The sequence below is a fragment of the Colobus angolensis genome, unplaced genomic scaffold (genome assembly GCF_000951035.1).
Source record: "Colobus angolensis palliatus isolate OR3802 unplaced genomic scaffold, Cang.pa_1.0 Scaffold110, whole genome shotgun sequence".
NCBI classification, from domain to species: domain Eukaryota; kingdom Metazoa; phylum Chordata; class Mammalia; order Primates; family Cercopithecidae; genus Colobus; species Colobus angolensis.
The window spans coordinates 1,899,548-1,909,763 of NW_012112031.1; the positions used below are offsets into that span (position 1 = coordinate 1,899,548).

Below are 10,216 nucleotides of genomic sequence, written 5' to 3' on the forward strand. Positions count from 1 at the left end.
GCTGAGATGCGCCAACCCCTCCCGTCTAGGGCTGTACACTTTGGGTTTATAATCCACATGGCAGGGTCCAGACGTCCAGACAGCAGCCGAAGCCTCTACCAGCCTTTTCCTGAAACCCAGCAGGTCTTCCACTGGTTAAAAAAAGAAGAAAATAAATTCTGTTCCTTGGTGGACATGTGGCAGTGCTGGGTGCTGACGCCCTGGGTCCTCAGCGGAGAGAGACCGCCAGCCCCAGTGTCCAGGCCAGGAGGGAGGCCCCCAGGGAACTGGCCGAGGAGGCCTGCTGCACCCCGCTGGGGGCACGGATGGGGGTCCTGCGGGCACACTTGCCCTTCCTCTTGGGCCGGGCCGTGGGCATGATGTCGAAACTGAACTTGTGCTGGTAGTCAGGTGCATAGTCTGGCAGGTCGGGGGCCTGTTTCCCGGCGCCCGCCTTAGAGATCTGATTGCGGTTCCTGTGGCTGGTGCAGTTCTTGCCCGGCTTCCTGTGGCCCGACCGGGAGCCGGGTGGATGGCCATGCGGGTGGCCCTTGCTCCTGGTGGGGCCGTGGGGTGAGTGGTGCTCCTTGCGGGCAGCCCTGTCGGTGGTGGTGAGCGTGTGTGACTTGATCTGGTGGGGGGACGCTGGTCCCGTGCAGTTCCGGAAGTCCTCGGCCCTCAGCAGCTTCAGGTCCTGGCCGTGCCGCAGCCCGGGGGACAGGCAGGGGACAGCGGAGCTGGAGCCTCGGAACCTCTGCAGCCATTCCCACAGGGAGCGGGCACGGCAGCCGCAGTCCCAGGGGTTGCCGTTGAGCCGGAGAAACTCCAGGGCCCCCAGCGGGGCCAGGCACTCGCCCTGCAGCTCCGAGAGGCTGTTGTTGAAGAGGAAGAGGGTGGTCAGCCTGCGGAGGTCGTGGAACGCCTTGTGGTGGACCCACTGCAGCTGGTTCTCGTGCAGCAGCAGACGGTCCAGGTTCACCAGGCCCCGGAAGGTGCCCGGGCCCAGGCTCCACAGCTTGTTGCCGTGGAGAAACAGGTGGCTGAGGTTGACCAGGTCCACGAAGATGTCGTCCTGGAGGTACTCGATGTGGTTGTCCTGCAGGTAGAGGTACTGCAGGCTGTGCAGGCCGCCAAAGATGCCGGCCGGTAGGGCGCTGAGCCCACACTTGTAGAGGTAGAGGGCGTGAAGCTTCACCAGGCCCTGGAAGGTCTCGGGCGCCAGCGTCCGCAGCTGCCGGTTGTCGCCGAGGTCCAGCTCCTCCAGGTGCACGAAGCCCTCGAAGGTGCTGGGGTGGATGTAGGTGATGTTATTCGAGTAGATCCACAGGGTGACCATGGCGGGGCTGAAGTGGCCGGGCTGGAGGAGGCCAATGCGGTTGTTCTGCAGGAAGACGCGCTCGCTGTCCACGGGGATGCCCTCCGGGATGGCCGCGAAGTTGTGCGCCTGGCAGCTGACCGTCATGGGCGCCGGGTAGCACACGCAGTCCCGCGGGCAGCCGCCACCCAGGGGCAGCCCCGCGGCTACCAGCAGCAGCAGCAATTCCACACAGCACCCTGGCAGGGAGAGAGAGCACAGCCAGGTCAGGGGCCGTGCAGGTGAGGATGGGCACCGCACCCTCCGGCGCCCGCCGGGGCCGCATCCTCGTCTTGGCTGAGCTCAGTGAGAGCCTCGCCCCTGGCTGGAGCAAGGCCAGGGTCAAGGCCCAAGCCTGGAACCCGTCGGGGACGAGAGGCCTCCCCTCCTTGGTGACCCATTTCTGCTGGGCTGGGAGGTGAGTCTGGGGTGAAGGCCCCGATCACCCCCACACCTCCTTAGTTCCACCCCACAGCTGCTGAGCCCCAGCCCCACATGTTCCAGCTCCTCCAGTCACACTGCTGGGGTGGAGGCCATGACCCAGGGACACAGCCATCAGCCTCCTGCTCCCCTGCTAGCTCTAGCTGGGACTACAGGTGTGCACCATCACACCCAGATAGTTTTTGTATTTTTAGCAGAGATGGGGTTTCTCCATGTTGGGCAGGCTGGTCTCAAACTCCTGACCTCAGTGATCTGCCTTGGCCTCCCAAAGTGCTGGGATAACAGGTGTGAGCCACCGCGCCTGGCCAGAATCTCCTTATTTAAATCATTCCCAATCACAAGCAGAGCATGCATGTGTGGCACCAAAGTTCACCTCAAATAATGTCTCCTTTACAGTGTCTTCCACGCCCTCAAAACATAGAGGCAACACCCCTTCTAAGCCTCAGTTTCCTCATTTCTGAAACACAGACATGTCCGGGCGAGGTGGCTCACGTTTGTAATCCCAACACTTTGGAAAGTCGAGGCAGGTGGATCACTTAAGGTCAGGAGTTCGACACCAGCCTGGGCAACATGGTGAAACCCCGTCTCTACTGAAAACACAAAAATTAGCCGGGTGGCAGATGCCTGTCATCCCAGCTACTTAGGAGACTCAGTAGTACTCAGGAGGCTGAGGCAGGAGAATCACTTGAACCGGGGAGGCGGAGGTTGCAGTGAGCTGAGACTGCACCACTGTACTCCAGCCTGGGTGACAAAGTGAGACTCTGTCTCAAAAAATAAATAAATAAATAAAGTGAAATACAGACAATAGCAGTTCTCCCTGGCAGAGCTGAGAGGGCATCCTGAGAGGGCGCCTGTCTGTGAAGGCCTGGGGGTGGCACCAGCTGTCAGACGGAGGCTGCCCCAATCCCGGCCCGCCTTCTGGCCCCTCCCCTCTCCCACCTCGCTCCAGCCCCCAGGCTGTGGCTGCAAAACCAGGCCTTGCCTCTCCACTGTCCAGAGCGTTTCCTCTGTAGCTTCCCTCTAATAGGGCATTAATTAGGCATTCGTTAATGGATCCTTAAAATAATTTATTTTCGAATGTGTCCAGCCTGTGGTCGGATAATGGCCCCGCGCTCATTACGGGAGCAGCCTCATTACGGACGATGGTCATTACCTACCTTTTTCCAGGGTCGCAGCTGCCCCAGGCGGCCGGGTAGGCGCGCCGAGGTGGGGGGGCCGGCTCCAGGCCTCCACGCCCCCACCCTGGAGGGCCAGGCAGCCATCTCCTCCCTACCCAGCTAGGCTCTGGCCCCTTTGCTTCTAGCTTTCCAGCCAGGCCTCGGGGGAGAACCGGGGCGCCCGGGGCAGCTGAGTCCCTGCTGCAGCTGTGCCCAGAGCTTGTGGGATGAAAGAACCAACCCTCTGCTCACTCTCGGGCCAGCCCTGCTCCCGGCCTCGTGCCGCTGCCTGCCCAGGCTCCCGGCCCAGCAGGCCTCACTGCCACTGTCACCCCCTCGTTCCTGGCAGAAACAGCGTCGTAAATAAGTGACAGCTCCCAGCTGTTGGGAGTTATGGGCTCCCAGAGAGTGGCAGCTGCTTCCCGTCCCCTGTAATCACCCAGCTTCGACTGAACATTTCCAACACATAAAAATCATCGTACATAATTTGTTTTTTTTGCATAATTGGGCTCGGTTGCGATTTCAGAGGAGTTATGACTTCAGTGGTGGTGGTGGCACAGCTTCAAGGACCCTTTTCTGGGCCAAGCCGTGCTCTCCGTGGCCTCTGCAGTGACTTCAGTCCCGCCCAGTGCACAGCCCACAGGCTGGGCCGAGGCTGCTGCCGTTCCTCCTCCTACCTCAGTTTCCCCTCCTGCCACACGTAGGAGATGATGGTAGTGTCCGCCGACCCCACTTGGAGGCTCAGATCTGCCTCCATCTGCCCAAGGAGCCTCAGCCCTGCAGGGGGAGGCAGAGGTGTGAGGGGGGGAGGAACCTGGGCTCCAAACCCCACCTGACTTTTGGGAAACCTGCACACTGCCTGAAGCCTCCACACCCAGGGCTGGAAGGGGGCCCCAACCCACATCAGCTGCACCTGCCACGGAGCCAACACTCCGTGTCTCTCTCAGCTCACACTCCTCACCCCTGCTCGGGCTGCTACCCTCCAGGAAGGCCGCACCTGCAGGAAGTTTCCTCCCCCCGGGAGTGGCCCCGCTCCGCCACCCTGAGGGAGCCGGGGTGCCTCTCCCAGCTCAAGGGTGTTCATGGTGTTCACTGCGCCCCATCCCACATCTCAGGCTTTTGGGGACAGGGCCCCAGCCAGGCCACTCTGCAAAGACAAAGCCATTTCCGTCCCTCAGGCTGCAGCAAGAGAGTCCTCGCGGCAGGGGGACGGGGGTGGTATGTGTCCGGCTCAGCGCTAATCCCACTCGACATTTGCACAGCTTACTGGAGTTTACAAAGTCCTTCTGCTCACGCTCCCCTGAGCCTCAGAACTACCCTGTGTGCTGGGCGTGGGGAGCCCTCCTCCACCCGCTGTGTGGCTATCTCTGTAAGGCCCAGGATGCAGTTCTCTGAAATGAAGCTAATAGGGGTCCCACGGAGAGACACTTCCCCATCAGACACAAAGCAGGTGCCTCCAAGGGATGTCGGGGAACAAGGGAAATCAGGTAAGGACCCCAGTTTAGGCGAAAAATCCAAATGGCCCCAAATCCAGGTGTGGGCTTGGTATGTGGCTTGCGAGTGTGCCGTGGGTGGGCGGGGTCAGAAAGCAGGGGTGGGATGAAGAGCCAGGGCAGGAACCCTCCTGCCCCTCCTCTGAGAGGGCTCCAGGCTTGGCGCAGGGCCTGGCTCACATTCCCTGTCTCAAGGAAGAACAAGCCATTGGATCAGGGGCCTGGAGGTGGGGGCCGGGCAACAAGCCACAGGCACCAGGATGGGCAGCCCCTCCAGTCCCAGAGGACGGTGGAGGACCCCTCGGGGGCCAGGCCGGGGATCCAAGTCCCAGGGAGTGCTCACCAACCTTTAGCACTGCTCAGAGGCAGGGGACCCATGCCAGGGAAGCTGTCCTTCCAGGCACCCCTGCCCCTCCTCCTGGGGAATGGGGACGTCTCGGCTGAGTGCTTCTGTACCCTGGAAGCTGGTCCCATCTCCAAGACCTGGACCAGCTGTCCCAGCCGACTCTGCCGCCTCCACTACCCCCTGCCAGAGCCAGTGGGTGCCCCAGTCTTGGATTGTTCCCCCTGCTGGGTTTCTCCCAGGGAGGCTGGCACAGCATTGCCACGGCTCCTCCCGTGCCCCTCCATGCAGCCCTTGGGAGCCCCGACCCACTGATTGCCTGATTAATGTACTAACAATGAGGCCCGCGCCTTTGCGGTGCATTTTAAGATTGCAAATTAGCAGGAATCAGAGTCTCTGTGGAGGAGCCCTGCACCCCCTCCCACCAGCCTCCTCCTCCCCTCCTGGGTGGGGCAGGGGTGGCTCTGCCCGAGGGGACTGAGGAGAGCAAGGCTGGGCCTCCCCCAGAGCTCCCCCAAGCTTTCCCTGGGGTGTCCCCCTGCTCCTCCTCTCCTCCAGGGGCACGCACTGGGCTGACTGCTCGGCTACCCCCAAACCTCCCGGCCTCCCACACGCCTGAGCTCACCCGCATCTCCACAACCTCATTCATTCCCTCCTCCATTCAACACTTGCTGCCTGAGCTCCAGCATGTGGGGGGTGCCTGTGGGGAGGGCCCAGAATGAGTGGGTGGGGGGACATGGGGCATCCTCATGGCTCACTAGCAGATGGGGGTTCCTGAGACCAGGCAGTCTGGCCAGGTGCTAGGGCCTGGAGTAGGCCCCTGGAGGTGTGTGTGGGAAGCGGGCGTGCCGGGAAAGACCCCGGCCATCTCTGTGCCACCTGCCAACATTGTTCCGTCGCCTCCTGGAGAATGAATCTGGGAACCAGGGAGAAGGGTCCCTGCCTCACAGGGCTGCCTTAGGACTCCAGCCAGCACAGTGGAGGCAAGGAGAGCTGGTATTGTGTCGAGGTCCTCCTTTCCGCAAAACCCCAAGTCCCTGCTTGCTGGGCAGGGAGCATGGGGGCAGCTCAGGTGGGTGGCCTGCGCATAGGAAGGCGCCCTGCCCAGTCCGCTCCGCAGCCCCAGACGTGCCTATGCGTGGTCCTGTGAGGCCAGACCTGCCGGAATGGGCGGGAAGGGAAAGGCAATGGCCACAGCCCATGCAGAGGCCCCTGTAGTGGGAAAGAGGCGACGTGCCCCTTCCTACCCTGGCTCTGCCTCTCAGGCTCTAAGTACACAGAGCTTCCAAGGAGGCTGTAACCTCAGCTCAGCTGAGCTGGGGGAACCCAGAGCCAGGATGGCCAGAGATCTCCCCATGGGTACAGCCCAGAAGGGTCCTTGCCCCAGGCCCAGGCCAGGTGGCCGTCGTGGAGGGCGCTCTGCAGCTTCCCAGCCCCTGGAAGCAGGACAGGACCAACCAAGGCAGACCCAGACCTAACTGTGTACCAGAGTCCTCAGGACAGCCCCCAGGAGCCGCACCCGTTCACAAAGGAGGAAACGAGGTCCGCGGGGGGAAGGCACCGGCCACGGCACACGGCTGGCGACAGGGCAGCGAGCAGGCCTCACCCAGCTGACTGCGGAGTCCAGGGCTCTGCCCGCAGATCCACCCTGCAGAGGGTGGGCAGAGCATCCTCCACGAAGGGCTGGCTGGCCCTCACAGGCCCCAAAGCCTCGAGCTACTCACCCCAACCTGCCAGCACCAAAGGGACTGCCCCTCCCTGTGCCTGAGCAGGGGTGGTCCCATGGCTGGCATCCCCGCAGCCTCCCGGGCAGGGCCGTGGGGCTCTCAGAGTCTTTGAGACGGGTCAAATCCCTCTGGCTCTGCAGCCCTCCCTCCCTCCCTCCCCCTTCCCCGCTTTCCCAGCCCTGGCAGATGCTCCTCTCTACGCCAATCGATGCTAACCCAATGCTCTCTGCTGGTCAGATAACAGCCTCAGGCCAGGCCGGCTGCACTTGGGGCTGCTGTCGTCTTAGGCTACTTGGCACTGTCCCTCCATGCTGCACCCAAGCGCAGGCCACTTCCTGGTGGGCCCATCACCCCCTCCCCAGCCCCGCCTGGAGCCTGGCTCAGCCCTGGAGACATGGAAGCCAGCCAGCGCACAGCTGGGCTTCCCTCATCCTATTGCTGGACGTGGGGCGTGGGGTGTGCAGGATGGGCAGGGAGGGGCTCCTTGTCCATGGCATAGGGCATTGGAAAGAGCACAGGATTTGGAGCCAGAGAGACCTGAGTTTGAATCCTAGCTCCCCCGTTTTTTTTTTTTTTTTTTTTTGGAAGACACGGTCTTGCTGTGTCGCCCAGGCAGGAGTGCGGTGGTGCAGTCATAGCTAACTGCACCTCCCACCTCAGTCTCCCAGAGAGCTTGGAATATAGGCCCACACCACCACGCCCAGTGAATTTTTTATTTTTAGTAGCGATGGAGTCTCACTATGTTCCCCAGGCTGCTCTTGAACTCCTGGGCTCAGCCTCCCAAAGTGCTGGGATTACAGGCGTGACCTCAACTTAACTAGTGTGTCCCCACGCTTGTGTGAGCCTCATCTTCCTCACCTGCAAAATGGGGCAGTCATTTAAAGCTCCAGCGTGGCCCTCTCGTCTGCGGACGTCGGCCTCCCCCACATCTCCATCTGTCACACGAAAGCGTCCCAAACTGAGCTCTGCTCTTCCCCCACAAGCCTCCTCCACTCGCGTAAAATCCATCTCAGTCAGAGGCAGCTCCTTCGTTTCAGCTTCTCCGGCCAAACACCTTAGAAATATTTTAGACGGAATCTTGCTCTGTCGCCCAGGCTGGAATGCAGTGGTGCGATCTCGGCTCACTGCAACCTCCACCTCCCGGGTTCAAGCGATTTTTGTATTTTTAGTAGAGATGGTGTTTCGTCATGTTGGCCAGGCTGGTCTCGAACTCCTGACCTCAAGTGATCTGCTCACCTTGACCTCCCAAAGTTCTGGGATTACAGGCATGAGCCACCGCGCCAGGTCAACTTCAAAATGTATTCAGCAACTATCCACTTCTCATGGCCACCACCCCAGTCTGGGCAACCATCACCTCTCGCCTGGACTACTGCAAGAGCCTCCGAAGTGGTCCCTCTGCCCCACCCTTGCCCCTGCATCTCATCTAACACAGTAGCCAGGGAGATCTAGCAAGAGTCTGCTAGAACACGATGCTCCTCCACTCACCCCTCCGTGGCTCTCATCTCACTCAGTAAGGTCCCTCCAAGTCTGTTCTGTGGCCCAGAGACTCCGCTGGATCTGAGCTGCCAAGCCCTCGTTCCCTCCCCCGCCGCAGTGGCCTCCCTGACGCGCCTTCTTCATGCCAGGGATTCTCCACCTCTAGCCTTTTGCACGTGCTGTTCCCTCTGCCTGGAGCGCTTCCCAGGGTGTCTGGGGGGCTCCTGCCCTCACCTCACCATTCGCAGCTGTCCCTGCCTCTTCCTCAGGTGCCCCAAGTTCCCTAAGGCCTTGTCTGAGCAGCCTGCTGTTTTTTTGTTTTTGTTTTTTTTGACGGATCTCACTCTATCGCCCGGGCTGGAGTGCAGTGGCACAGTCTCAACTCACTGCAAGCTCCGCCTCCCGGGTTCAAGCGATTCTCTTGCCTCATCCTCCTGAGTAGTTGAGATTACAGGTGCCCGCCGCCATGCCCAGCTAATGTTTGTATTTTTAGTAGAGACGGGATTTCACCTTGTTGGCCAGGCTGGTCTTGATCTCCTGACCTCTAGATCCACCTGCCTCGGCCTCCCAAAGTGCTGGGATTACAGGAGTGAGCCACTGCACCCGGCTTCTTTTTAAAAATAGAGATGGGGTTTCACTATGTTGACCCAGCTTGTTTCAAACTCCTGGCCTCAAGCAATCCTCCCGCCTGGGCCTCCCAAAGTGCTGGGATGATCGGTGTGAGCCACCATGCCCCGCCACCCTGTTTTACTTTACCCCACAGCATTCCCCCCTTATAATATGCTACATGATTTCATTATTATTATTATTATTTTGAGACGGAATCTTGCTCTGTCACTCAGGCTGGAGTGCAGTGGCGCCATCTCGGCTCACTGCAAGTTCCACCTCCCGGGTTCACGCCATTCTCCTGCCTCAGCCTCCTGAGTAGCTGGGACTACAGGTGCCGGTCACAATGCCCAGCTGTTTTGTATTTTTTTCTTTTGAGACGGAATCTTGCTCTGTCACTCAGGTTGGAGTGCAGTGGCGCCATCTTGGCTCACTGCAAGTTCCACCTCCCGGGTTCACGCCATTCTCCTGCCTCAGCCTCCTGAGTAGCTGGGACTACAGGTGCCGGTCACAATGCCCAGCTGTTTTGTATTTTTTAGTAGAGACGGGGTTTCACCGTGTTAGCCAGGATGGTGTCAATCTCCTGACCTCATGATCCGCCCGCCTCGGCCTCCCAAAGTGCTGGGATTACAGGCGTGAGCCACCGTGCCCGGCCAATTTCCTTATTTTTCTTATTGACTTTCCATCTCTTCTGAGCATTGACTCTGTGAGGACGGCGGTTTTGTCTGCCGTGTTCTCTGCTGTACCCTCAGGGCACAGAACACTGGCACCCAGCAGGTGCTGTGTCACAACGGCTGGATGAAGGAAGGGCCTTTCTGAGTCAGCAGGGGGGCTGAGAGGTGCTGCTCAGGAAGCCTTAGGCCCAGGGCCTGGCTCCCAGCAGGTGATCCATAAACAGAGGGGTGCTTACCAAGCGCGAGGAGCCTCAGAGCCTCCAGGGTGAGAGCAGAGACTAGGCCCTGGCTCTATCCTGAGGCTCCCTGGTCAATCACAGGTGACCAGACAGCGAGGAGAGTTCTGGGAAGGAGGATCCAGCACCAGGTCAGCCAGAGGCACAGGGCGGGGTGAACAGGGCAGGTTTGCCTGGGACAGAGGGGTTTCCCAGGATGTGGGGGACTTTCAGTGCTAAAACCAGGACAGTCCCAAACAAACCAACCAACCAGGACAGGTCAGTCATCCAGGTCATTGGGGTCAGGCTCATCCAAGGCCTGTGCCTCCCTCAACAAAACCCGTGAATGCAGGACGGGGAGGGACACACGGGCAGGCACGAGGCACGTGTCTTCTCAAACACCATGCGTCCCGCTCAGTCCCTGCAGCCAGGAGGTCGGCCTGGGCCCAGACTGAGCCTGTGCGTGGCGTGTGTACCTGTGTGTCATGTGCACGTGTACATGTGTGCACGGGGTCTATATGCGTATCTGAATGTGTGTGTGTGTGTGTGTGCACACAGGGTCTGTATGGATCTATGTGTGAATGTGTGTCTGTGTGTACAGGGTCTGTGCGTCTCTGTGTGAAAGTGCGTCTGTGTGTGCACAGGGTCTGTGTGCATCTATGTTGAATGTGTGTCTGTGTGTGCATGGGGTCTGTGTGCATCTCTGTGTGAATGTGTGTGTGTGTGTGCACGGGGTCTGTGTGCGTCTATG

General features: G+C 60.1%; 1 protein-coding gene across 1 annotated transcript in view; it reads right to left on the reverse strand.

Moving 5' to 3' along the window:
• Positions 1 to 208: 208 nt before the first annotated feature.
• Positions 209 to 10,216, reverse strand: part of RTN4RL1 (reticulon 4 receptor-like 1) — a 20,467-nt gene continuing 10,459 nt past the window's right edge. The window contains exons 2-7 of the mRNA XM_011956322.1: positions 6,131 to 6,203; positions 5,744 to 5,925; positions 3,609 to 3,708; positions 3,048 to 3,150; positions 1,595 to 1,757; positions 209 to 1,533 (exon numbers count right to left, since the gene is read on the reverse strand). Of these exons, the coding sequence (XP_011811712.1) occupies positions 209 to 1,533; positions 1,595 to 1,757; positions 3,048 to 3,150; positions 3,609 to 3,708; positions 5,744 to 5,925; positions 6,131 to 6,203 (1,946 nt within the window). The remainder of the gene's footprint in view (positions 1,534 to 1,594; positions 1,758 to 3,047; positions 3,151 to 3,608; positions 3,709 to 5,743; positions 5,926 to 6,130; positions 6,204 to 10,216) is intronic.